The sequence below is a fragment of the Fusarium fujikuroi genome, chromosome FFUJ_chr06 (genome assembly GCF_900079805.1).
Source record: "Fusarium fujikuroi IMI 58289 draft genome, chromosome FFUJ_chr06".
Taxonomy (NCBI): domain Eukaryota; kingdom Fungi; phylum Ascomycota; class Sordariomycetes; order Hypocreales; family Nectriaceae; genus Fusarium; species Fusarium fujikuroi.
The window spans coordinates 1840965-1867436 of NC_036627.1; the positions used below are offsets into that span (position 1 = coordinate 1840965).

The window sequence follows — 26472 nt, forward strand, 5'->3', positions numbered from 1 at the left end:
ATAGCCTCCGAACCTCGGTAAAAAAGGACAAGCTTAAACTCATCAGGGGCAGGTTACGTACGTAGACTAGGGAGCTCGTAGTGAGGCAGCACATGAAAGCTCGGCCTCTAAAGACATCATCTTTCTCCTTAAAAGATAGTGTCTATACTACATGTTGACTATTCCTGAGTATCCACAACTTCTTTCCAGCATCATCGGCAGCAATACGGCGCATTCATTCAATTGGAGCGTGATAGCAAAATGACAGTCATTGAGGACCACGTTAGACCGACTCTACTGCGGCCACCAGAGCACGATGAGAGCAAGTCTCTGATTGAGAATGTGTTGGACGTCACAGAGATCAAGGTTCTAGGCCCTGTAAGTCGTGCCTCTTTTTCATCACCTATTTCGGTTACGTCAAATCAATGAGTGATATGTGATACTACTCTCACTGCATGGTATCAATACAAATAATTAGTTAGCGTTACTGACTGGTCACAGGACATCTTTACAAACACACAACCTCAATGGCATCCTCCTGGTGCTCGTGGTATCTATGGAGGTGCTGTCATCGCGCAATGTCTTGCTGCCGCGCAAAAGACGGTCCCGGAGACGTTCCTAGTCCACTCATGCCATTGCTACTTCCTGCTGGCGGGCAACTCTGAGATACCCATTCTCTATCATGTTGAGCGTGTACGCGACGGACGCTCGTACTCAACACGCACGGTCCAAGCGCGGCAAAAGGGCGCGTGCATCTTTACCACCACCATCAGTTTCGTGCGTGAGACACCTCCTGAGAAGAAGCGACGGGAGGTCAGCCATGCGGCGAGCCTGCCGAAGGATGTGAGCCCTCCGTCAGAGGACTGGGATGGCGAGCCTGAGTGGGCAAGGACTGGACCATTCCAGAGCCACAGAATCGAAGTATTGGGCGCCCAGGACCCAAACTGCAAGCCACAGGACCGCAAGAGCAGACAGTGGATGCGCTCGAGACAAAAGATCTCAGCTGGAGGTGGCCACCAAGCACATCTCAACGCCTTGGCCTACATGTCGGACAGCTACTTCATCGGCACGGTCTCCCGCCTCCACGGACTATGGCGCTTCCCGTTCTCGCCACAAGAAGTACCCTCGCTGGATGAGAAGACCCAAGAGCAGGTCAAGAGTCTGTGCGAGTTTGAGGGCATGGGCAGTAACGTGGAGGACTGGAAGGGGCGGGCACAGGTGGGGATGCTGGTGAGTTTGGATCACAGCATCTACTTCCACGAGCCACTGGCAGTCAAGGCGGATGAGTGGATGTTTACCGAGATGGAGAGTCCGTGGGCGGGAGATGGCAGGGGTGTTGTTACACAGAAGATATTTGGCAGGGATGGGGCGTTGCTGGCGACGTGTTTCCAAGAGGTGAGCCTTGTCTGTGATTTGATTTGAGTGATATGAGAGTTGTGCTAACTATGTTCAGGGCGTTGTTCGGCTTAAGCAGGATGGCGGAGAGAAGGGTGCGAAGCTGTGATCTGCTTCTGAGCCATGAGCCGTGTTTGTTTGTTTGCTTGCTTGTTTGCTTGTTCGTTTCGTCTGTTGACTGATACCATACATACTAATTACTACCTTTGACAACTACGTCAAATTTGAACCCTTTTCAAGGACTTTCCCTTCGACTTTTACTGTTCAGGCAATGAACAGCTGGTTGATATATTGTTCATCGTTCACCTCCCTTTGCCCATTTGCTTGTTCAGAGTAAGTTACAAACTTGTTCTACGGTCAAAGCGTTATTCAACATATCATGTACGGGAATTTTCTTCGGACTCATTGGCTACAGTATTGTGATAGCTCCCATTTTTCTCACCATGTTAGCCCCCAACAACACTTCCCGTGGCTCTGTGCATTGAATTAAGTGCATACCCTTCGGCAACTTGCGTCAATGATGATGCTTTTGAGTTGTCTCTTGTCACTTTCTGTCCTGTCCGCCTGAACACGGGAGAACAGGCATATGTTCAGCCAGAGTCCAAATACGGTTCGTGACTGCTATTGCCTCCAAGATTTTGGTATAAATGCGACCTCTTCTCTACGAAGACTTTTCTTCTTTCCTCATTATTCTTAACTTTCCATCATAATCAACAACACCAATTTGGCGTTTCAAACATCCTAATCATAATCTTTGATCGATGCCTACTATACAACCATTCCAACACTCCGACACTCCAACGCACGAACAACCCATTTCGAGGCAAGCCTTGATTTCATTTTCCGTCTTTTTCAACTTTTTCTTTACTCTACAGATTATACTAACAAGATGTGTCAAGACCGCCATCTTCTCTTCGCTCCCTGTGGCCACTCCTTGCACGAGGAGAGATGGATATGCAAGCGGGCCAAGTCCTTCATCGGCTTTTTCAACAGGGTCCTCCTGCAGAAGAAGTGCGAGCCAGTCAGTGTCATCGCAATCGTCATTGACTGGTGTCCCGTTTGCAAGGTGGCCTTTGAGAAGCTCGTCAAGACTATCGGAGTCCACCCTGTGACATTCAACTGCCTCTGGGACCCAAGACTGATGGACCGGTATTGGTCCATCAAGTCTGAAAACGAAAGGGTCCGGCCAGTTGATCCGGAGGTGATAGGCCCCGTAGCTTTTCAGTGCTACGACCTGATCAAGTACAACAAGATCAGGGCGGGGTCTAACACTGTCAAGAGAAAGGTGGACAGCTGGGAGTTACGCTGTCTTCAGGCCGAAGTGCGGCGACTGAAGCCTGTCTGCGTGTGGATAGAAGACTATGAGCACGAACCCGCCGAGACTCTAGATGATCAACTGAACCTTTGCAATGTCTCCTTGGTTGAAACCAAGAGAAAGGCGAATACCCACGGTCTCGTCCTGTAAGTTCTTCTGTCCACAACTTCACTTCTGTCACTCCGTTTGTCACTACGTATGAGCTATTACTAATTAATATACTGCTGAAGATTTGAATGTATTCAATATAATGCTCGTTCTGTGGGGAGAAGTTTAGACTTCTTTCTAGCAAGAACTCACATGCAAAGTTACACACAATTAGAAAGTTGTGCTATAAGAGAGTCTATGATCGAAGTGATGCCTGTGCCTGTTTTTCACATCAGCCCGCAATCAAACTATCGACAAGACAAAAACAATAAGAAGAGAAATACTTTACAGTACAAAAACGACAAGACTCAAGCCTCTATATAAATGTCTCTTGAAGACGAATCATGTGCTCTTAATCATCTTCAAAAACTGATGAAACATGATCCTTCAGGCTCCAAACTGAGTCGCAGGTTCCAAGACTGTTCAGCAAAGCTAAGCCTCGTACACGTAGCAATTGCCAATTCCTTCTTCCTACAAACCCATAGAAGGATGGAATATTCCCGCCCGACTTGAGTGGCATCCACTGTAGCGTAGCGTTAGATCCTTGAAGGACCGCTAAAAATGCCAAACCCCGGAACTTCCCCAGGGGCTGCCTAGGTATATGTAGGGGCTCTAGTGGCTGAATTGCTTGGATCCAATTGGATAATCACCCCTAATAAGGCAGACTCAGGCACAGACTCGGGCGTTTTAGTGGCGTAGGCACTGCCTACCTACCTTAGCTACCTACTTGCCTTAACCGCCTGGGCAAGTCTTGGCAAATCTCCAGCTGATCAAAAGAGAAAAAGTTCAGCTCCTCCTCTAAATTACAATTATCTTCTTCTTCTTCGTCTCACTCTTCGTCTCACTCCTTTTTAACTACCGACGCTAAATTGATACCTTGGAATTAAGCTTATTTCTTGGTCGTTTTCTTATAGATTTAAACCTTTTCATCTTTTTATTCTTCATCGTATTAAGTCTATATATATTTTGTTTTCGTTTATTTATTGCTTGCTTCCTGTTGTTTGTATACCGTTGCAGATCAGCGCGTGCTAGTGTTGCATCGTGCACGCCAGTTATCAACTCTATTCAGCAGCCTCCCAATTGACTTTAGCACAATGCGAACCTTTACGATTCTAACGTCTCTCGCCGTTGGAGTTTCTGCTGGCACTGTCTCTGCCCCAGTTGTAAAGCAACGATTCCATCAGGAATCGCCCCTTCACAGCCGCGACACTCTCAGTCTCGCTGCTCTCAACAATATCACAGGGGGTGGTTATTACGCCGAATTTCAAGTCGGTACCCCAGGCCAAAACATCAGCTTTCAACTTGACACTGGTAGCAGTGATACTTGGCTCAACTCAGATGAGACCGATCTCTGCAACAGCAGAACCAAACAAGAGACTATTGGCCCTTGTATGACTACATGTAAGCTACTCTCCCATCTCAACCACCAAGACTAAATATACGAACCTTCTGTAGTTAAACCTGACAAGAGTCGTACCTATGAACTGGTCGATCGTGATGGATTCGACATCACCTATCTTGATACCCGCTCTATTAGTGGTGATTACTTCAACGATACCGTCACCATCGATGGGAAAAGCATCAAGCAGCAGAGGCTAGGCCTCGCGACGAAATCTGTTCGTCCAACGGGCCTCATGGGCCTGGGCTTCTCTGCAAATGTCGTAGCCAACGGGACATACCCAACCATTGTCGAGAACATGGTGTCTCAGGGCCTGATCGACCGAGCTGCCTTCAGTCTCTGGCTGGTGAGTCAGCAAGGAACAACAACAATAATTGACCCCTGACTAATAAACCGACAGAACGACCTCAGTGCTGAGCAAGGAACTATCCTCTTCGGCGGTCTTGACACTAAAAAGTTCGTCGGCAAGCTTGCAACTCTGCCCCTGTTGCCTGATCCTTCTACTCTCAACCTCACTCACTTCACCGTCGCCTTTGAAGGCTTCGAGGTCAAGACACCAAAGGGCCAGGAGATCAAGGTAGACAGTCTCAAGAAAGACACAACCGCCATCCTCGATTCTGGTGCTACCGTCTGCCTCTTGCCCGAAGCCCAAGTAGGACCTATCTATAAGGCCTTCAACGTCCTGAGTGTGGAGGATGTCGCTATTCCCTTTGTAGACTGTGCCTACGGCAAAGACAAGGGCAAGGGCGTTAGCTTCGACTTCAAGTTCGACGGCGAGACCATCTCTGTTCCCATGAGTGAAATGGTTATCGATGCCTTTCCCGACAAGCAGGAAATCTTCGACGACCCTCAAGTCTCTTCCTACTTCGATGATTGGGACAGCGTCTGTATGTTTGGAATCAGCCCTGTTAGTCAGTATGGCCTCACCGGGGGCGTCACTCTCCTCGGAGACACATTCCTGCGTTCTGCCTATGTTGTTTATGACCTGGCAAATGAACAGCTGGGCATCGCTGAGGCGAACCACAACACGGACGAGTCAAACATTGTTGAACTTAAGGAGAAGGACACCAAATTCCCGGATGTCACTGGTGTTGAGGGTGAGTCATCTATTTTATTCGTTTCATTCTCATTTACCCCCTAAACTAATGCATTTATAGGCACCTCCAGTTCCGAAGAGGAGGACAATGCTGCCGGTCATTTGTCTCCTGCTTCCATGGCGACGCTCATCGTGGCTGCGGGTGTTGCATTGGCTCTCTTGTAATCATGAGAATAGACAGGCAATGAAAGTTGAACGCCAGCGTCAGACGTTGCAAGTGAGTTCGGACATGTACATAGAACCTAAGACACTGGCTTCTACCAGTGCTGTATTCAAAAATGATAACCATTTGAAGATGTGCGCCTGTCGTTGACTTGTCGAGGTTCGTCCTCAGTTTCACAGCAAATTCTGAACGCCTCTACCTATCTATATCCCAATCTACAATTACATGGCCTTTGTGTCAACATCTCAGCCCATCTTGTTGTACCGCTCCCGTGCCCTGTCCTGCACCGTGTTCACATATTCGGCGTAACTGTTCTTTGTCTTACGCTCAGCCAATTGCGCTGCGTCGCCAAGATTGCCGCCCTCTGCGCCCAATCCAACGCCCTCCTGGTAAGCATTTGTCTCGATGACCTCGGTACGCCCATCTCCATTGGCTCCAAGGCCTGCACCGGTTGACCATCCCATCTTGGCCAGCATACCTGCTCCCTTAGACTGAACGGGCTTCGGAGCGGGCGCCGCCTCTTCCGCCTTTGGGCCCGACTTGGGTTTGCCTTGTGGTGCGACTGTTGGCTTGGTAGGCTGGTTGAAGGCAGCTCGCCTCTCTTTAGCACGATCGCGATATTGCGATGCCGCAGCTGCCGAGTCGGGATTCTCTTGGACCTGTTTCTGAAGTCTCTTGTCGCGTGCTGCTAATCTAGGCAATGCCGCCTTGACCTGTTCTTCGTTTTCCATCGCGTTCTTGTGGTTCCGGGATTTTTCATGAATGTTAACTTCATCCGCGGATTTGTACTTGCGCATGCAAATCAGGCACATCAATCGATCACGATCGACATAAGAGATTGGTGCGTCTCCAGAGACTGAGGTCGCCTGTGTCGTACTGCCGGGAGTATCCGCCTCATCTGGTGAGCCCTGCTTGCTGGGAGCCGCATGCTCTGGAGGACCAAGTTTCTGTGTCCCGGAAAGTGAGATCCTAATAGCACTCTGAGATTTCGATGAGTCTCCTCCTGAACCTGACAGGTTTATGCGAAGTGGAGTCCGATTCACATCGCTGAACTCAGGCTTGTCCTGTCTTGTTGGTCTAGTATCTTTCTCGACGCGAAGCTCATCCCTCTTGCGCTGCCACATGGCCATTTGGCCCGCCATCATTGGCACAGACTTCTTCGTAGAAGAAGCAGCGAGACTTCCCTCTGCTTTGCGCTTCTTTGACTTCTTATCGTTGCCATCTTCCTCGGTTGTTTTCGAGGCACCTTCACCTCCAGGAGGCTGCTCATTAACAACCCGCGGGCTCGGATACACATGGTAGTCTCGGTATCGAACACGAAGGTTGGGGTTGAGCAAGGGTCTGAATGACAGGTGCTCGATTTCCGGTGTAACCTCGCGTTGTTCAGGCAAGAAAACTCCCATATGAGTGCTAGATACTGTCACTGGGCATGCTGCAACAGTAAATGATCGAGATTTGTGAAATTTTGCCATCGCGGCCGATGCGTCTTCCACCGTCCAGAACTCAGCAAAACCATATTTGAAGGATTCGTTCGTGTGCGCGTCACGCATAAGGAAGACTCGATGAAGAGAGCCAGGTCGAGCGCCGTAACCTGTCGTGTCGCCTGTTGGGGCTGTGGACTTCAGTTTGGGTGCTCCATTAGAAGTATTCTTGACTTGGTTGGGCTTTACAAGCTCTAGTCGCTTCATGTCTTCGGCTAGCATGTCTTCAGTCACAAATGACGCCAAGGGGTAAACAACAAGGATTTGTGAGGGTACATCCGAAGCATCTGCCATGCCTGTGAGGCTCAATTGCCAGGCTGGGGCTAGAACTTCAACATTAGCATCCATCGTTACTAAAATGTTCGGTCAACTTACCAGCCTGTGGGCCGCCACAAATCTTGCATTTAGTTCGGGTAGAAAAGTTGGAAAAGTCGCACTATCTCGTTAGTAGTTGTGTCGCTGAAGCTGTGGGAGCAAACCTACAGTAGGACAGATCCAGTCACCACCGGGAACTCCCCGAGCATCGGCTTCATCGCGTGCATCTCGATTCCGAGCGTAATGGATGTACGCATCGAATCTCCCTTCTGGGATGTCATCAGTGGAATGCGTCATCTCAACAAGAAGCTTTGGATAATGTTCTCTCATAAAAGCAACAGCATGGTCAACTTCCTGGAACTGCACAAACGCTCTGCGATTTCCTGTTCGTGCGTGTCAGCAACAAAAACGTAAAATACCAAGCACATCTTGCTGACCCTTGGAAGCGGAAACGCGCACGTCAATTGAGGGGAACTCGGAGGCAACTGAGTTGCTCAGGATACTGTCGCGCAGCTATAGGCGGGGGAATTAGTCTTGAGAACTGGCATCAACTGGTTTCAAGGAATGTGTTGCGCCGCTGGTGCCGTTTAATGGAGGACAAATGCATAGGACACCGGCAGCCTTTTGTCCGTTCTCCAGAGCAGCGAGGCTCGAATCCGTAGGCCCAGAAGCCCGCATGGTGTTCTTGTAACAATTTTTTTAGACCGATAGGGTACCAACCTCGTTCGACGATATACTGAAAGGCAGGCCTTCAAGAATGACGGTGTCGCTAGGCTTGCCAGCATCTCGCGTTGGGCTGCCGGAGCGACCGCGGTTATGATAGCTTCCAGACGGAGACTGTGATCGTGGATCATCGCCGTCACGGTACCGCCCTCTGCCAGTCCGCTTGTCGTCCTCATGACGTCGTTGCCCTTGATCGTTGCTGTTGTCTACGTAAACATCATCATACATGCCTCGGTAGTCATGTTCGTCGCGAGAGTTGTAGCGCGCTTCTCGAGATGCGCCGCCTCTTCTTGAGTTTCCATCAGCGTGACGGCCAGACCGGTTGTCGTAATCGTAGTCGTGGTCCCTCTCGTCATCCCGGTATCGAGAACTTCTCTCTTGAGGATCGTCGCGGAAAGCTTGCTTGGGCGGAGACCTGGAATGATCTCGCCGTCCCATGGGGAAGTTAGCTATGAGGCTCAAATCATCCATGAAGGTCCTTCTCGAGTTTCCCATATCTGCCTGAGGCTCGGGTTATGTGTTTACCCTGCCGCGATCGGTAGCCGGCATCTCGGTCTTGAAATTCGTCGCTCATGTTCATCTTGGTTTGCTAGTCGTCCCTCGAGCGATCAGGGATCGCATTTGGTGGTCGTCGCGCACAGCAGCTTCAGCTAACGCGGTAGCCTTTGTCAGGTCAAGGCGATGTCGATTTTAGAAGCGGTTGAATGTGAAAAGAAGAGGAAAGGAAGGGTTTTATTATGATGAAAACTGTATAAACGAAAGTCAAAAAGTCAAGGCGGCAGGGAGGAATAAAGATGTCGAAGTGGGGCTTAGTCATCGCAATGTGATGCGCTCATGTGAGTGCCGTCACCAGCGAATAACTTTGGCAGGCAATCCTAGGTAATAAGGTACCTAGGTAGCGGGAGAAAGTGATTAAGTACAGAAATCAGATACCTGAGGTCAAATTACCTTAGGTAGGTAGGTAAGGTCTACTATAGATACCTAGTAATTTCTATTGGGCCTTCCCCAACCATGATAGGTAGTCTCAAACAGTATGGCTTGACATCTGGCTGGCCCTTATAAACCAAGCGCACTCTTGATAGAACAACTCCGAAATATAAACTCCTTCTTATCTCATCTCTCTTCCAACATTTGCTTGGCTAAAAATGGCAACTCAAGAAAAGGTTCAGGATCTTTGGGAACTATCAGAACAAGACTGCTATGTCGCTCTGACTCACGATCATCTCAATGCCCAGGCCATCATGGACCGGGTGCGCAGCCCCTCAGCTGGCGCAATCGTGCTATTTGCAGGTAATGAATTCTTATCTCTCGCAGGTCTCTGTTCACAGCGGAACTGACCAAGCTCAGGTACCACCCGCGATAACTTCGCAGGAAAGCCAGTGAAGGAGCTACAGTATACAGCGTATCACCCCAGGGCTCTCAAGTCCATGATGGCCATTGCAAAGGACGTTCGCGATAAGCATGGTCTCCGCGGAGTAGCCATGATTCATCGCCTCGGACCTGTGCCTATCGCAGAAGAGAGCATACTAATCGCCGTTTCGTCACCTCATCGGCAAGCGGCGTGGCGAGCTGGTGAAGAGGCGTTGGAAGAGTGCAAATCCAAAGTAGAGGTTTGGAAACGTGAGGAGTTTGAGGGTGAGGAGGGGATATGGAGAGCAAACCGAGACGGAGCTATCGGACAGCGTGAAGAAAGCTGATGCCATTTTACTCCAATTGGAAACAAACGCAATCTTTTGACAATTCGTCTCCTTGAAATCATCAACATTCTGACGCTACTATTCTGTCTGGCAATGACGGATCACCTTGCCTCTAAACCACCAACGCTATCATGCTCCGGGCGTCCCACTATCGCCAAACCTAATTCCAATAATACACAGAAAATATTTTTAACCTTAGAAGCATCACGACTCTATCTTTGGCGTTTCCTTCTGGTAGGCAGGCGGAGGTTCTCGCATTAGCTCAATGGGACATCGGGGAGGGTATTTGATTCCGCGCGCTCCACCATACATCACTATCGCTTGTGTAAGTACTAACGAGCGGACGGCCTGAGACGGGAACTTGTACATACTGATGTGTCCGTGGTAAGCCTCGGTAAATGTGACATCAATGCTGAGGCCTCGAATATCGATGTCTTCTGTCAATGCCGTGGGATAGACGATGATACCGTATTCAGCATGGAGGACTCGCCAAAACGAAAGAGGAAGTCTGAGTTCAGTTAGTTCGATGTTCATGTGTGTTGCAGGTAATGAACACTGCGTACTTGTACTGATTGTGTTTGATGCAAGCGTGGACAAACAAGCACACGGTCTCGAGAACCAAGTGCCCATCATTGATAGCATCATCCAGTTCATCGGCTGCGAGGTCATGTACCCGTTGAAGACGCTCCTTAGAGTATTTCATGGCAGTTTTCCACCCCTTGGCGATTTTGTCAAGGTCTGTAATTGGCCACTCCTCCATTTCTACTGATTTTGTAACTTCAGTTGCGGGCTTTTGGGATAGCAAATGGTAAGGTGGTGTAGAGTGGTTTCCGTTGTGGTTGTTGTGGTTGTTGTGGTTGTTGTCGCACTATCTTCCGCCTACCAAGAGCTTGTGGTAAAGTATCTAAAGACTTGAGAAATGATAAAGTAGCTAAATATGAATGAGAGAGAATGTTTTGGGTATTGAAAAGTTGAAGATACTCAGTTTGAGGACCTCTTTGACTCAAATATCTAGTTCCTACCTACCTACCTACCTACGTAGGTATTCTTTTCAGGTTCTTCTCACATAACGAGTCAGGGACCATCAAGGTGTCTCCTCCTGCCTCCACGCCATACGCCATCACGGCCAGACCTTGCCTTAATCATTAATCATTAGGGCAAGTATCTTACCAAGACAGCCTCCAAGGTCCTCCTTCATACCTTATTTTGCCTTGTCGATTTGAGTTGAAGCCATTCTCCAATCACAATGCTTGAACGTGCGTGCCTCTTGATTAAAGCGTGGGGTTCATCATGACTTTGCATGAGGGGGAGGGGCAATCTCGTGAACCCTTCTGGCCACTTCCTCATAATTGTCATGTCATCATGTCATGTCAACTCCGATCACGGGGTCTCTACAAGTTGTACTATAAGAAAATAGGTAGATAGTATAGGGTATCGATATTATATAGCTGAGGCTCAATTGCCTTGGTACTCATACAGCTAAGGCACCTCCGAAGGTCCCAGGTTGGTTGGTATATATATATATACTAGGTCATCAAAAAATCAGATCGCTCATGGTATCTCTTCACGCCATCTCCATCAACCCAACACAATCCATAGTATTACAGGCCTCTGCACACATCCACACAATGCTCCCTTCTTACAAAGCGTAGTTTTCGGTATGTAAGAAGATCTCTTCAAGCTCATCATCTCCCCAGATCTCCGCCTGGAGTCGGGCAACCGTATTGGCGACACCAACTCTCATAGAGGGTGGGCCACATACGAAGACTGCCGTGCGTCGGCCAAGGATGCCTCGTCCATCAGCACCTCCTGTCGCCCATTCCTTCAGCATATAGCCCAGGTCAGGGCGACCATACTCAACGCTCCATCCTCCATCGATCTGATGAGGCACAGGGAACGCGAATCGCATCAGACTCTTTTGAAACTCGGTTGGGGTTTGGGGGAACCCGAAGTCAAAGCCCGATGGGGGACCAAAAGTTGATGTTGGTCGCGGTCTTCCGGCCTCAGGATTAGCTGTCCTCAGGTGGGCAAGCTCAGGAGCTCGGACTGGGAATGCTTCTTCTTCCGTAGGGAACGACTCTGGAAGTCTTCGAGGAGACCTTGGCGCGTAGTTAAACTGAGGTGGATTATCTTGCTTCATGGGTCGGAAATGGAACTCAGGGTCATTTTTAGTGGGTTCCTCGCTGTCACCAAGCGGAATTTTCTTGTCCTCGGGATAGCCGTGACCCTCAAGTCTCCTCAGAGCCTCATCTTGGTTAGTAGGAGGTGGTCCTGGAGGAGGAGGAGGGATCGAGTGAGGTTGCAGGTACTTCTGCTGAGGGAGGGCTGTGATACGGTCCTCGTCCTCGGCCCGTAGCTCCCTCTCACGCTCAGGGTCACCCTGGGCCTCGGATTGGATTAGGGCCGAATTTCTCTTGGAAGCGATGCCCGCAACGAAACCGTCGAGCTTGTCATGAAACATATGACTTAAAGCTCGGGGTCCATTAGGACCACCAGGGCCAACCTGACTGAAGGGTCCTGGTCCTTCCATACCTGGTCTCGCTCTCACAGCCGATGTCACAAAGAACTTGCAAGTGACGCTCTCAGGGGGAGCAGCCTCACGACAAATTCGCAGCTCTTCTCTGAACCAATCCATAGCTTCAAGTCGCTTCAGAGCCCAGACGACAACAACTTTTTTAGTGATGGCCTTGCCATCCCTCATTCTCTTGATGAGGTTGAGAAGCTGTGACACAAGGGCAGTGATACCACTACCTCCGGCAATCAGGATGCAGGTGTCAAAGGCAGCTAGATCGCGGCGCATACCGCCATAGGGGCCATCAAGAAACGCGCGGTAGGTATGGAATGGTCCTTTCTCGATGGCGGTATCAAGCACCTTGCGTGTAAATCCACCATAGGGCCTGAATACCAGAGTACAGTCGCGGTATTGCTCGCCGTACTCTGATGGGAAGTCATCGCTGCAAAGCGATGAAATGGTGAAAGGATGGTTCTCAAAGATCGAGATACCAGGCATACGAAGATAAACGTATTGGCCAGGCTTCCATTTCATCTGCGTTGGGATTGTAACTTTGATGGCGTTCTCTGCCATAAGAGTAATAGCGGCCTCGTCTCCAACCATGAAAGACATACGCCAAGGCTTGAGCCAGTTAAGCTTGAATAGCCTTATGAAGTAGCAGAATGCCCAGATACCTATTGTTGCATAAAGGTAGGCCCACGACATGAGGAAGTTCTTCGTGTGCCAGAAAAGGAGACCAACGTAGACGATTCCCACGGGTACGTGGAGAACCACAAAGATCTCGTAGGCCGTCCTCCTAATGAAGGGCAGTGATGCGACACACAGCCAGATGAGGGGTACAAGACAGGCGATGCCAGTGCCATAAATGATGCCACTGCCACCGGGAAACAAGCGCTGAAACACCTTCATTCCCCCGTCATCCCATACAGGCTGGATATAAAAGGGAATGGCGTGGACGAGGGATAGGAATAGACAGAGGTAACCTGCCCATCGGTGGAAAACATTAAGCCGCTCGGGGCCGATGCCAATGATAGCAGTAAGGATGTTTGCCTTCATGCTGGTTGCGATGATCCATGGTGTCAAAGCAATCGCAATCATGCCGGCTCGAATCGCCAGGGGAGGTGATCCGAACTGAATGCTCTGCCAGTATAGAGGCTGTTGCAGAAAGCAATAAAGGACAACAAAGGCGAGAGTAATGAAGACAGTAGTAAGAACTGCCAGTGAGGAGAAGGTGATTCGGCGTTTTCCAATCACCAAGTCCGGGATAGGGCGATAAAAGATCCATCGAAATAGAGCCAAGGTATCGTTGATAATATTAACGGAGGAGAAGTGTGCTTTCGGTCGAAAGTTCTTCTCGCCCATCATGTCATGACCTTCTGGGAAGAAATGCTGGCTCTGGGCACTGCGCATACCGGACATGGCTTCTACCTCAGCATTATAGAGGTTTTGGTAGTGCTCCTCGACCTCCTGTTTGTAAATAGCTTGTCGAATCTTGTCCTGCCAGAAGTGCCAGACACGCATGACGAGAACTGTGCCCATCAAGGCGAGGGCGAAATAGGACCATCCTCGGCCATATTTACCAGACTTCTCCCAAGGGTCTATTGTATGCGCCTGGACTAAGCCAGGTGGGGTTGTCGGTGTTAGGGGAATAGATATACGCTTGATGAGGCCGGAGAAGGTCCTTGTAGCCTCGTCCATGTATGAGTTGGGAGCCATTTCGACCAGCGTTAAAGCTCAGTAAATTTTGGTTTTATTTGGCGACAGAGCGCGGAACAGGCTTTTTAATTCGACATCAACGGCGATTTCGTATATCGTTATGGGTGTGTTTTAAGTAAGACGAGTCCAAGGGCATAAGACGGCAACTTGGCTGACTGGTCTATCGAACCTTCAATGAACGGCGAACTGTTGAGTTACGCCCAGACGAAACAGTCAATCGGCTCGAATTGAAGAATTCCAGACTCTCCGATTAGAGATGCAAAGGCAATAAGACAGATGATAAACGAAAGGATGCGAACGCCTTGAACTTGGGGTATTGGGAAGCAGGGTCTTATTAGTCTTAAGACGGGGAGCTACAGTGGAGTCTAAATGGGCATGCGGCCGAATATATGGCCTCAGGCGATCGGATCCCCACCGTCGAGCGGAGAATGGTACAGCTGCAGAGGTAAGGCCCAGCAAATGTATATGGCAGCTGGTGGGTGGCTCTTGTGATACGGCGGCGGCAAGCATGTCACTACTGTACGTGCAGGGATAGAAGAGGTGGAATTCAAGATTGACATGCGGGAAGAGTCTGTGCAGAAAACGAGTCAACACAAGGACCAGCGGCTGACGGAGCTCTGATATTGGCCAGCTCATGAAATGCCGTTTCCCCATGAGTGGATCATCCGGCTGTCACACAGCCGCGAGCTGGCGTGGTTGAGAGACATAGACGCAGGCGGAGTGATGAAGGTGGGTGACATGCAGAATTAAGAGAAAGGTCAATCCATAATGAGAGAAACACGATGGCGGGATGTGGGTGTTTTCTGGTTGAGGGGACCGGGATGCAGGCTCTAGGTCTGCATGTTGACACGGATCATCATCAACGATGGCTGGGGCATGACATACTGTTTCTCTGCTCGAAACTTTGTAAAAAAAACAATAAAAAAGTTGTTTCTTAGACAAAGGCTTCATTGCATCTTTCTCAAGACCGCTGTGATAATGTGATGAACGCTATAATAGCTTCACAGTAAAATGAGACCTAGCGCTTGCTGTACGGGACGAGAAATTAGCATTGTGATAGCTGCCGAATGTTTAAGCTCTCAACGACTGTTGGCTCATCCACAACCAAGGTAAAGATGAGCGTCTGAATAAGGCTCAGGATTGGGTGCTGGAAACTCCCGACACATCTAGCCAAGATGTTCCTGGCACTCGAGCCGTGATCCAAGCACTTGCTTGAGCCATCTGCGTTGGTCTATCCCCCCTCCAAGGACGGGTAATTGCTCTTAGAGGCCGCTGATGGACTTGGGGGCTGAATGGCAGTCAGAAGCAACCAGGGTGGAGTCTTCAAGATGTAACGCTGTGATGAGATGCGATAGGCTAGCATGATTGGCCGACAGACGCAGTGACGATCCTTGCAGGTTTTCGATGGCTTCTTCAACGGGCGGTAACAGGCGAGTTCTGATTCGCTCTTTGAGGTGATTAGCCTTCTGGAGATTTAATCGCATGCTTTCTTCTTTCAAAGCCTCGAACCTCATTCGAGGATTTCCTTGTTCATATCGGGCATTTAGAATCTCAAAATGGTCGAGAATCATCCGAGCGTAATATGATGGGCCAGGAACGGTTTGCGTGGATGTTGAAAGAGTCTATAGTCGTTCGATGATGTATCGAGGATGCCTGAACCAACAGAGAGAGTTGCACGACATCATCATGGCCGTTAGGCATGTTGGTGATATGTTCTCTCCCATGCACAGTTTCTGCGGACCGCGGCGGGATAAAGCCCATGGTGTGAGGGGACCAACAAAGGATCCAAACTCCCTGTCGAATTTTGCTGTCGCCTTTGCCACGCCTCATGGATACCTCACGATGTACGGTAAGTGTCGGATCAAACGGAATATGTTGTTGGTGATGTTGGTTGACTTGTGCTTCTTGTGACTGTCGATCTTGACGGTGTTGTTGGTGATTGAACTTTTGACAGTGGGTAACGTAACGGGAAAAGAGGTCGGCAAGTCCCTTGTCAAGAATAACGAAGAGCATGCTCAATGCAGAAGTTGTGACGTTGTCAAGCGAAATTCCAATAGCCACAAGTCTTCCTAATTGCATCAACCGTCAATATGACCAGGAAATGAACTGTCTCTACCGATTATGGCTGGAGTAACGATGTTCAATAATTAACTCTAGTCAAGTGCATCAATAGAGAATAAGGCCAATTGTAATACCCCATTGAGCCAAATGAAATAGCAGTTTGTCAAAAGTCATTGTTGATATCGCCAAGTATCCTACTACAGATGTTCTTTGAATAAAGTAGGTATACCTGCTTAACTTACCCTAGGTAGGTAGGTATGTTGAAGCTTGAGGCAAGTCAGCCTTGCACATGGCGGCCTCTTTGACTGGACGGAGCTCAAGTGACCCCACCAAGGAACCCCATGAGGCTGCGAACATCTCTCCAACTTTTCATCATCCATTTCTCATACTAAAAGTCAACCACGGTCAATACCTAAACTTACAGTAAATCCTGACCGAGGGTTCAGTTTAACTCACTATCATGGCCTCCACTAAGGGACTGACAAGGACGACTTTCGCCAAGCTGTCGCCTCATCCGTATCTACTTGCCAGCCTCGATCCCGCCTCTGATGATATTCGCCCAGCTCGAAGCAATGGACGAGCCCGAAACGAATCTCGCAAGCCAACAGTCAACTTGGCGAGCTTGTCACACGCTCACGGCAGTGCTGTTGTTCGTGTCGGCGACACTACCGTCATTTGCGGTGTACGAGGCGAGACCATCTTAACACCCAACATCCCGAATTATCGTGCCTCCAATACCGAGACCGAGTTGAAAGACTACGACCTCCTGGTGCCCAACATTGAGCTTGCTACGGGTTGCGCTCCTCAGTTTCTCCCAGGTGGTCCACCAAGCACTCTTGCCCAGACTCTCAGCACACGCATATACTCCCTTCTTCACAGCTCCAGAATCATCAAGCCTGATGACCTGCGAATATGGCACACACCACTATCAGAAGACCTCGAAGATCACATGGAGGAGGATGGAGAGGACACAAGCAACGAGAACCGATCCGTTGTGGCTTACTGGGTGCTCTACATTGATATCTTTTTCATCTCCTTCGATGGAAACCCGTTCGATGCTGCATGGGCCGCTACAATGGCTGCGCTACGAAACACGAAGCTTCCTGGAGCGCGATACGACATCGACCGAGAGATGGTCATCTGCTCCCACAAACAGGCCCGACCTCTCAACATCACGAACATTCCAATCGCATGCACAGCAGTTGTCTTTACCGGCAAAGAAACTGACCGACCCACTGACGGCAGGTTCTGGCTCCTCGTTGACCCAGACAGACTTGAAGAGTCACTCTGCGACGAAAGTGTAACGGTCGTGGTGGACTGCAAAGACGGGGATCTTAAGCTCTTGTCCATCTCCAAGCATGGAGGAACTGCATTGACGCCCCAGTTCCTTACGTCAGAGCAGTTCTTAGGCTGGGCTTCAAAGCGATGGGAAGAGTTCAACGCGGCCATCACCCAATCATAGATTAATGATACCCTAATGAAAAGAAAATGCATTGCAATTGCCCACAACCGTGGCTTTTACCATTATCATCATGAACTAAGTTGGATGGATCAAGAAATGTGTCAAGGCCATTCGACCCACCCTTTCAGACTTTATTCTAGGGCAGGAGATACCGGAAGACAAATTGCTCTACCACTCATAAAGTGAGTAGTAATGAAACTACCACGCCACGAGCAATGTTCCGCAGAAGAGGTAGACATTGCGTAAAGGGCTGAGCGGATGGTGAGGAAAAAGGAAGAGAAAAGAAAAAAAGTATCGGCCAATCTTTTTTTCATTGCTGGGAGTTGAAGTGCACGGGCCAACTGATTTTATTTACTAACCTCCACTTACTGCTTAGCAACCCTGCCCCACTTGAAATCTCCTTCAAACTTCGCGCATCATAAAAAGGCTGATCAACTTCCTCTCCCTTCCTCTCCCTCTATTCTCGCAATCTCAACCTCACCATGGAATCCCTCTCAGACACCCTATGGGATGTAGTGATCAGCGGCACTGGGCTACAACAGTCCCTCCTCGCCCTGTAAGCTTTGGATTCCATTGTTGAGATGTTGCCTCGGTCGGACTGACCCAGCCTTCATTCTTGAAGAGCTTTGTCGCGTTCAGGCAAGAATATTCTACACGTCGACCCCAACGACTTCTACGGAGGCAGCGAAGCCGCGTTCAGCCTTCAGGAGACAGATCAGTGGGCTGAGAAGAATCGATTGACAGACCCATCGCGGTTGTTCTTTTCTGCGGAGGTGACGCGAGATGCGGACGCTTTAGGTGCTACACGATCCTATAGCTTGGCTCTCGCGCCGCAGCTGATACATTCGCGGTCGAAGCTGGTGACTCAGCTCGTCGACTCGAAAGCATTTCGGCAGATTGAATTTCTCGCTGTCGGTTCCTTCTACATCTTCCAGCCCTCTTCAGATTCCTCGTCCACACCGTCGCTCAGCCGGATACCATCGACCCGCGAAGATGTCTTCTCCAACAAGTCCATTCCAGCTCGGTCCAAGCGGTCCCTGATGAAGTTCCTCAAGTTTGTGCTTGACTTTGATTCGGAACTGAATATCGGTACATGGCAGGCACGTGCTGATGAGGAGCTGGCACAGTTTCTGGCCTCCGAGTTCAAGCTCGATGCTACACTTCAATCCTACATCATCACACTGACGCTGAGTCACGATGGGAAAATATCGGTCAAAGATGGCTTAACCGCCATCAACCGCCATATGACATCGATGGGCGTTTTCGGTTCTGGCTTCGCTGCAGTCTATCCCAAATGGGGTGGATTGTCAGAGGTGGCTCAAGTGGGCTGCCGTGCTGCTGCGGTTGGCGGTGCAATATATATGCTGGGATCTGGCATCAAGAACCTGAAACGATCAGAACAACCCGATGCTCCGCTGGAGCTCTCATTCACGAATGATATCGACGTCAAGACCAAATTGGTGGTCCAAGGCGCCGATGCAGCTGACTCTAGCAGTATTCGAATCAGCAGGCTCACAGCGGTCACAAAGTCAAACTTGTCTCCGGTCTTTGAACTGCTTACTGATGGCGCTCCCACACCCGCTGTCGCAGTGGTGGCATTTCCTTCGAGCATTGTCACTATTGAGGACCAAAGCCCTCACGAGTTTCCAGTCTATGCTATGGTACACTCAAGCGACACTGGGGAGTGCCCTTCTGGACAATGTGAGTTCACCTTATCCTTTCTTCTTTTCTCATTGTGTTATGATGATTCACATACCGAATACTTATCTACATTGTCTGAATTCTAATGACGATCATTATCTCTGACAACCTGATGCACACCTCACTTTATTATTTTATTTGACACATGATTAAAAGACAATCATTCTAACGAAAGGTCAACAGATGTTATATATCTCAGCACTGTCTATACCACATCAGCGAAATCAGTCCTCAAAAAGGCTCTTTCGTCTCTGATTGCCGCTGTTTCCAAGGACCACAATGCGTCCTTGCCGATCTACCAGGTGTACTACGAACAGAGCGGTGGATTAAACTCTTTGAGCGTAGATGGAGACATTGCTACATTTTCCCTCCCGTCGCTGGGTCTAGCATTTGATGATTCCATCCTTGACTCTGTTCATGAGGCTTGGAAATTGATTAATGCTCAGTCCGAGGGCACATCTGCTGATTACATGCAGTTCGAAGATCGAGAGGGTGGAGTGGATGATGATCCCTTCGACTAGAGATAATATCAATAATAATAATCATATGCGAAGTATTTCAAGTTTTGTTTCTTCAAATATCATGTATCGAGTGTTTGCCCACTGAATGAATCTCTTGCTTACGGACCAGAAATATCCCGTTGCTACCTCGTTTCCCACCCCCAAATCAAGATATATACCGTTGACCGTATCCCACATATGCTGTCAATACCTATGGTCCCATTTTGCTTCCATGTCAAGTGTTCCCCGAACTCCAAGAATTTGGTGACTGATTTCCCCTGTAAATGAAATGGGCAACGCTGCGTGAAATCGTAAAGTCATCGTCAATAAAAGTCGTTCCTGTCGTAGGCTTCATCGCCATGCGTCTATGAAACTCACATGAATGATAGTGTACCAATTGAACCCTCGGTCCAAAAACAAGTCTAGGCCAGCTCGTCGGCCATTTCGACCTCCTTCTGAGGAAGAGTGAGGCCAATGCGGATGGTGCCGAAGGGCTTTTTGTCGGCAATCCCATCTTGCTCGATAGCAATGACGTTCTTAGTTGCAAGAACGAGAACATGCATGAAAGCTTCCGATGCGAACTTCTTGGAGTTGGCAGGGTCATCGAGCTCGTCGGTAAGAGTATTGAAATCAATCCAGCGACGGCCAGCTTGGTCGCAAGAACGAGTATATCCCTTGGACTCCACACGAGAAGTGGCATAGCCTAAGAAGTCAAGAGCAGAGGCATCAATGACGGCACCAGAGCCCTGTGTATCGTCGCCATTGCCGAATTCGCCATCAACCATGAATCCTTCATCGCCGATAGAAGAATCTTGAGAACGGAGCATCGCCAAGTCATCAGAGCCATGTTGCGGCCCAAGCTGATCACTCCAGCGCTCGATTGGGCGAATTGCACTACCGCGGGCATGCAGAGGACTTGGAACAGGGAATCTCTTCTGTGCACTACCCTGTCCCCGAATAGACGAACCAGGAGCAGCAGAGGGAGGACGACTCCAAGGAGCCATGGATGAGGAGTGCCGATCTTCAAGACCCTTTGCTGCATCCATTCCCATCTCTGGGGCAATGTCTTCACCAAACATGATAGCACCCATGTCACAATCAACACCACGCCCAAGCTCGTTGGCATGGTCTAACTTCTGACGGACATTCCGTGCTTCATTGTGCTCGTCTTCAAAAGCTTCAGCAGAAGCACGGCGGCGGCCTCGCGTCACAATTTCTGGTTCTTGCTCAGGATTCTTTCCCCGTAACTGTGCCAAGAGAGCCATACCAGAGAAGTGTTCTGCGAGGAGGTGTGCCGCCCCTGAACTAGCTCTACCAATACCCGCGAGCCCATTGTCAAAAAGAAGAGCCTTCGCGTTGTGCCGTGCCTGAGCGACAGTGGTAACAGGACGGGGTTTGTAGTTGGCCTTCATGTTGTCAAGATAGTTCATAGACCAGCTTCGCATCTCTGTCGCAGCAACATGGTTCTTTCCGTCGACCATTTGGCGAATTCGACGTCGCCTTTGTCGTCTCAGTGGTGCTTTGGCTTCCTCAGTCGAAACTGATTCAGAGCTGGGCTCGGCCGAGGAAGTTGCTTTTCTGGCAACAGAGCGCTTGGGGAAAGGCTCAGCGTCAGGTAAGGCAGCTTCACCCATGATGATCACATTGTCTCCTTCAAGGGGTCCATTTTCGACGTTGAGGCCGGCGTTGGCAGCTTGAATCTGGAGTTGCTCTTCGAATGCCGCCGTTCCAGGAAGGGGAGGGAGTTGTGGTTCCATGTCGCCGAACTCAATGAGGTTGCCGTCGAGGTCAAAGTTGAGGTCAAGACCAGGCATATTTGCAATGTCTACGCCGAACGGGTTGAAGTCCTCCACAGGGTCCTGCGTATGAAAAGGTTTTGCGAAAGGAGAATCATGGTCAAGATCCGTTGGGAGACGGTAACTTCGGCCAGAATGCGAAGACTGAGGAATGTCGAAGTTGAGCAGTGAATTGCCCCGACCTGAAGAGCTGGAACCTTGAGTCTTAGGAGTCATTTGAGAGACACTGCCTTGTGATGAAAACTTTGTCGAGAGAAGAACCAAATCATCAACGCTAGCCAAAAGGTCGAGCTTTGGGATAGTCGACAAAGGATCAAAGGACGGGTTATCCTGCAAGGTGATTTGATGCCGCCTTAGAAGAATATGTCAGTACACAGAGCTTTGTGAGGCAACAAAGGACGTCTTACTTTGATTTGCCCGCGTTTGGGTCCGTTTCACTTGTATCCATAACCCGAAAGAAGGTCATCATGTCAGATTGTGTCTTTTCAGCGTCCGAGAGCATGTAACGGCACTGCTGGGCATAGACTCGAGAAACTCCATAAAGGAGGTTTCCCTGGAGACGTAGAGCCAACGGGGCTCCTGGGTCGATGATGGTCTCACATGCCTTGGGAACGTTGACTTGTTGAATTGCCTTGCGAGTCAACCGCTTTTGATTGGACTTGCCCACGGTGGCAACGAGCCTAGATTGCAAAGTCAGTGAATAGAATGAGACGAAAAGAAGGCACTGATATATACCAAATGGTGGCAACCCCATACTGGGTATTGCTGAGGACTGAAACGATGTTAGCTATGTCCTAGTTGATGACATATCATGAGGTGACTTACTCTCGTGGCTATAGAACATGCTGCTCCCGGATGCGCCTTTGAATCTCTGAAAGAGCGCCCGAGACTTCGTCTAATAAGGGCAAAAGCAGGTTAATCAACGAGGAAGTTTCGCTCTAAACTGCCCCCTATACTGATGAACCGGCTTGAAGTTGGTCGCGGTGCTGTAGTTAGTAGGTGAGGTTGAAAGTTTAGGAGGTTATGATGCAGGATAAGGAGAATGAAATTGGAAGGAGGAGAGAAGGGACGATTTTAGTCGCGTCTGATATTGATCAAGAGGGGCCTATCGCGGAGGCAGTTTCAATGTCTGGCAGCCACTGTCAAGCACCTGGCACCTCAGGCAGCAGCAACTAGGAACTTACAGCACACCTATTAGGTACCTAGGTAGGTAGTAGATAATGTATAAAGAACTATCTCATGTTGTATTCATCAGGCTCTTATTGTCACATTCAGTTATTGGTAGTGATGACCGTCCCTATTACCCTCTCTGAGTAGCTACACTTGCAACGCCCTGGTGTCAGTATCTCAGCTTCAGTTAAAGGACCTTAGGAGAGAGTTGAGGTATCGTTGAAACTATCTGTTCGGCCTAGATAATGAGATCATTGATTATTGAAAAGAAACGAAAAGTCGGTACGACAATCTCGAAGTCGTTCGTGGTCAATGTAGTTGGTGTCTCTTAACTAACATACCTTGTCTTAGTACCTAAGGTATAGAGCGATCTTTCGATGATACATTTCCTTTCAAGTTATTGCGCATAGTCTTTACGGGCGGTAGTTACTCGCGTACTGCTGGCCTGAAGCCTTCGTCGCCTCGATCATGTCGGCCCTTGATGCCTCTTGCTAGACAGGAGGACCTTGGGATGGACCTATCAGCTCAATGGCTATTCAGCAATTAGAATATTATGTTCATCACAACTGCTTGTCAATAATCAAACCGCGTTGGTTCCGTGGTCTAGTTGGTTATGGCATCTCGTTAACACCGAGAAGGTCCCCGGTTCGATCCCGGGCGGAACCATACTTTTTGTTCGCTGGCTATTCACCGAAGAGGAATGTGTTCTTTTTGTTTATCTACATTACGCTGATCGGCGGGCACATGATGTCGTGGAGATTCAGTCCCTCTATTTGCAGGTGACTGCAAGAATTGAATTGGTTCTATCTAAGGAGCTCTGGGACTCTGCCAATGACCACCAGTAATAGTCATGAAGTGAACGCTTGCCCACAGAAATCTGATTGCATGCAGGAGACTGAGACTTATTTGACGTTTGATGAACTACAAAGTCTTGGCCACGTCTGACTACTTGTGAGTTGTTCGAAGGCCAGTTCCGCTGGCAATCAAGGCAGCACAGAGTCCTAGAAGGGCTACGGCAGTCGAGGCGCCAAACGCATATCTCAAACCATGATAGTAAACCAGACGCGCCCTGAGTTGCACATCGGGAGGTAATTGACGGATATAGTCGACAGAGTGTCTGATTTGCTCAATAACCTATGTGGCAAAGCACGATTAGCATCTGATCAAAGGCTTTACGACAGAAGTTGGCGACAAGAAAAAGGGCATACTCTCCATTTATCTGCTACGTCACTCAATGCATCAGGCAGGCGAACGCTGAGTGTAGTCTGAACGATGGCAGATGTGACTGAAACGCCCCAGACGGTTCCTAGTGAGCGGATGAGGTACACTGTCGAGGCCGTGACAGCGTGATCTGTAAAATTGTAAGCTGGCAATATTGATCTACAGAGACTCGTGTGCTTACCGGCGTGGTCGAACGAGGCGAGTGAAGTAAACAGTATACCGGGATAAATAATGCCTTGACCAAGGTTTGCGGGAAAGACATAGACAAAGTACTTCCACTTCGAATCTTGAAACTGGAGTAAGGTCACCAAGCCGTTGCCTACCACCATCAACAGAGCTCCAGTTCGCACAAGAGCAAGCAGTTTGCCCCAACGAGACATAACTACACCAGCAATAAGGCCGCCAATTGGAGTCGCCAGTGAAGGAATTGCAAGTCGAGCACCGGCTGTGGTGGCCGAGTCAAGCAGAACAACCTGAAAGAAAAGCGGAAGCATGAAAAGGTACTCGTGAAGTGTTAGTCTATTCTACTAAACGTGGACAACTCGCGGAAGCTTACCCCATATGCAGCCATGCCTGCGCATACGTTTGCACACTGCGTTGCAATAGGTAGCCTTCCTTGCAGCAAACGGAGGGGGATAACCGGGATGGCACTCGTCTTTTCCTCAACGACGAGGAAAAGACCAAACAAGAAAACGCTCCCAATCAGGGCTCCAATCACCCAAGGACTACCCCAGGGAAGCTCGTTTCCTCCCAGGCTGAGTCCCACAAGCTGAACCGAGATAGCTACGACTAGGAGAAGTGACCCAGAGAAATCGACTCTGTGCCAGACAGTACCTAGACTGCCATCGAGCGAAAAACCTCCAGATTGATCAGAGACGACTAGAGCTCCAATGATCAGGGCCATGATTGATACAGGCACCTGAAAGAGAAAACACCATCTCCAGCCAATATGGTCGGCAATCGAGCCACCAAAGGAAGCTCCAGAAATAGCTCCAAAGCCATAGATGCCGTTCTGAAGAGCTTGGTACATGCCGCGCTTCCTAAAAGGAATCATGTCCGAATTGACAATAGTGGCTTTCACATATCAATGGAAGTGAATGAGAGAGTTTGGAGTTACACTTACCCATTGTCATCAAGCCTCCACCGCCAAAGCCCGTCAATGCTCTCATGACATTGAGAAAGATGATATTGTTCGCAACACCACACCCAAGACATCCAAAGGCAAACGTAATGGTTGAAATGAAGAAACACAGTCGTCGCCCAAAGATATCAGATACCCTGCCATAGAGAGGCTGGAACGCTGTGCTAGTGACAAGATACGATGTAGTCAACCATGAGGCTGTGTTTGCGGCATCGAACTCAGAGCTGATGACGGCATAGGTGGCGGCGGTGATGGTACTATCGAGGCCGTAGAGGAATACATTCGACATAATGGCCAACTGAATCCAGACGAACCCACGAGGAGGTTTCCAACTGTCTTCGTCGGGAGCTTGAAGTAGCGGTTGATCCTCACGAGGCTCCAGGGTATCATTTTCACTGTTGCTTTGCTGTGAAGGGTCCAATGCTTCAGGATCCTGGGCTGTGAGAGACGAGTTCCTCATGATGAGACGATTTATTGCGATTGCGATTAGGGATTGTCGATTTCCAATGATACGAGAATTATCGCAGTCGGTTCAGGAGAAAGATGTCAAAACGCTACGGCTGAAAATACTTTTTGCGTCACAAAAAATGGTGAATAAGAAAACCAATCTGATATGACGTGGGGCATCAAACGGGTCGTCGGCCATGACTCAACTTCAAAGAACCAGGAATATTGACGTATTGCAGAGGTAAACCGGGCTGAATCAATGGTGAAATCTCGCATTGAAATCACGTATTGGCTGATCCAATGAGAGCCGGCAGATCATTACGCTGTTACACAGAGCAAGATCGGTATCTATGGAATTCGGCAAACAATTACCATCTATAAGAACGATGTATTAGTGTATGAAGCATGGTATATAGAGTTAAAGATGAATTCTTCCTCTGTCACACTATATCTCAACCAAGACACTCAAAGATGCCCAGCGCCTGGGAATCATTCACTCATAACCAACCATACAATTCTTTCTCTTGACTCACCTTCAGGCGACCAGAAAGATGAAAATTAAAATAATGTTCGTAGCCTCCATGTCCAGCCAGCAAACGTGAAGAGCATATAGGTAATGGCTTGGGGTAAGATCTTGGTCGCCGCCTTTAAGAACTCAGCTGGTGGTGATAGGATATTATTTTCACGAAATTCCCAATATGCGACAGATATTCATTGAACACAACAACAAAGGCTCTGGTAGTAAAGTCCACCTCAGCATGATTTATACAGTTGTCCAGATAATCTCATCAACCCCGCCTGTCTCATAGATTCATTGTGTGTCAAACCAGTGCCTTGCACTGTTACACTCGCCAAGTTAGGTCCCTTACAGCCCGAACTTAAGAAATGCACCTAAATCTTTAGATATTGGCAGGTTCACGCCTGAATGCATGTGATTTATGGCCCTGGGAGAAAAGAGCTTTTGCAGGTAGAGCTGCAGTCATTGTAAGCCCGCTTTAGGCAGGAATGCAGTCTGCTGCAGCAAACATCCACTCA

The 26472-nt window shown here is 49.0% G+C and overlaps 12 protein-coding genes and 1 non-coding gene; 8 read left to right on the top strand and 5 right to left on the bottom strand.

Annotated features, from left to right (window-relative positions):
* Window positions 1–240: 240 nt before the first annotated feature.
* On the top strand, window positions 241–1483 carry FFUJ_05911 (related to acyl-CoA thiolesterase; the record flags this gene model as incomplete). XM_023579176.1 has 3 exons in its annotated part: window positions 241–357; window positions 481–1374; window positions 1433–1483. The coding sequence occupies 3 exons, from the start codon at window positions 241–243 to the stop codon at window positions 1481–1483; spliced, it is 1062 nt and encodes a 353-aa protein (XP_023432060.1).
* Window positions 1484–2263: 780 nt separating this feature from the next.
* FFUJ_05912 (uncharacterized protein) lies at window positions 2264–2839 on the top strand (the record flags this gene model as incomplete). The annotated part of the gene is made up of 1 exon (XM_023579177.1): window positions 2264–2839. The coding sequence occupies one exon, from the start codon at window positions 2264–2266 to the stop codon at window positions 2837–2839; it is 576 nt and encodes a 191-aa protein (XP_023432061.1).
* Window positions 2840–3930: 1091 nt separating this feature from the next.
* On the top strand, window positions 3931–5496 carry FFUJ_05913 (related to aspartyl proteinase SAP3 precursor; the record flags this gene model as incomplete). XM_023579178.1 has 4 exons in its annotated part: window positions 3931–4237; window positions 4292–4581; window positions 4636–5332; window positions 5393–5496. The coding sequence occupies 4 exons, from the start codon at window positions 3931–3933 to the stop codon at window positions 5494–5496; spliced, it is 1398 nt and encodes a 465-aa protein (XP_023432062.1).
* A 243-nt stretch (window positions 5497–5739) lies between these two features.
* FFUJ_05914 (related to RNA binding motif protein) lies at window positions 5740–8593 on the bottom strand (the record flags this gene model as incomplete). XM_023579179.1 has 6 exons in its annotated part: window positions 5740–7298; window positions 7351–7411; window positions 7459–7673; window positions 7728–7803; window positions 8011–8462; window positions 8539–8593. 6 exons carry the CDS (start codon window positions 8591–8593, stop codon window positions 5740–5742), a joined length of 2418 nt encoding a protein of 805 aa, XP_023432063.1.
* Window positions 8594–9158: 565 nt separating this feature from the next.
* Window positions 9159–9710, top strand: FFUJ_05915 (related to molybdopterin synthase large subunit; the record flags this gene model as incomplete). XM_023579180.1 has 2 exons in its annotated part: window positions 9159–9303; window positions 9361–9710. 2 exons carry the CDS (start codon window positions 9159–9161, stop codon window positions 9708–9710), a joined length of 495 nt encoding a protein of 164 aa, XP_023432064.1.
* A 204-nt stretch (window positions 9711–9914) lies between these two features.
* Window positions 9915–10413, bottom strand: FFUJ_05916 (uncharacterized protein; the record flags this gene model as incomplete). XM_023579181.1 has 3 exons in its annotated part: window positions 9915–10024; window positions 10082–10218; window positions 10274–10413. 3 exons carry the CDS (start codon window positions 10411–10413, stop codon window positions 9915–9917), a joined length of 387 nt encoding a protein of 128 aa, XP_023432065.1.
* A 936-nt stretch (window positions 10414–11349) lies between these two features.
* On the bottom strand, window positions 11350–13938 carry FFUJ_05917 (related to Fre1p and Fre2p; the record flags this gene model as incomplete). Its single annotated transcript, XM_023579182.1, has 1 exon — window positions 11350–13938. One exon carries the CDS (start codon window positions 13936–13938, stop codon window positions 11350–11352), a length of 2589 nt encoding a protein of 862 aa, XP_023432066.1.
* A 1686-nt stretch (window positions 13939–15624) lies between these two features.
* On the top strand, window positions 15625–16011 carry FFUJ_05918 (uncharacterized protein; the record flags this gene model as incomplete). XM_023579184.1 has 2 exons in its annotated part: window positions 15625–15787; window positions 15893–16011. 2 exons carry the CDS (start codon window positions 15625–15627, stop codon window positions 16009–16011), a joined length of 282 nt encoding a protein of 93 aa, XP_023432067.1.
* A 448-nt stretch (window positions 16012–16459) lies between these two features.
* Window positions 16460–17461, top strand: FFUJ_05919 (related to exosome complex exonuclease; the record flags this gene model as incomplete). The annotated part of the gene is made up of 1 exon (XM_023579185.1): window positions 16460–17461. The coding sequence occupies one exon, from the start codon at window positions 16460–16462 to the stop codon at window positions 17459–17461; it is 1002 nt and encodes a 333-aa protein (XP_023432068.1).
* A 482-nt stretch (window positions 17462–17943) lies between these two features.
* Window positions 17944–19683, top strand: FFUJ_05920 (related to rab geranylgeranyl transferase component A; the record flags this gene model as incomplete). XM_023579186.1 has 3 exons in its annotated part: window positions 17944–18017; window positions 18084–19162; window positions 19346–19683. The coding sequence occupies 3 exons, from the start codon at window positions 17944–17946 to the stop codon at window positions 19681–19683; spliced, it is 1491 nt and encodes a 496-aa protein (XP_023432069.1).
* Window positions 19684–20084: 401 nt separating this feature from the next.
* Window positions 20085–22302, bottom strand: FFUJ_05921 (related to meiotic cohesin rec8; the record flags this gene model as incomplete). XM_023579187.1 has 4 exons in its annotated part: window positions 20085–21810; window positions 21866–22138; window positions 22194–22230; window positions 22284–22302. 4 exons carry the CDS (start codon window positions 22300–22302, stop codon window positions 20085–20087), a joined length of 2055 nt encoding a protein of 684 aa, XP_023432070.1.
* A 919-nt stretch (window positions 22303–23221) lies between these two features.
* Window positions 23222–23295, top strand: tRNA. The gene has a single exon. It is a non-coding gene (tRNA).
* A 278-nt stretch (window positions 23296–23573) lies between these two features.
* FFUJ_05922 (related to multidrug resistance protein fnx1) lies at window positions 23574–25450 on the bottom strand (the record flags this gene model as incomplete). XM_023579188.1 has 5 exons in its annotated part: window positions 23574–23762; window positions 23837–23979; window positions 24031–24352; window positions 24406–24923; window positions 24973–25450. The coding sequence occupies 5 exons, from the start codon at window positions 25448–25450 to the stop codon at window positions 23574–23576; spliced, it is 1650 nt and encodes a 549-aa protein (XP_023432071.1).
* Window positions 25451–26472: the final 1022 nt, after the last annotated feature.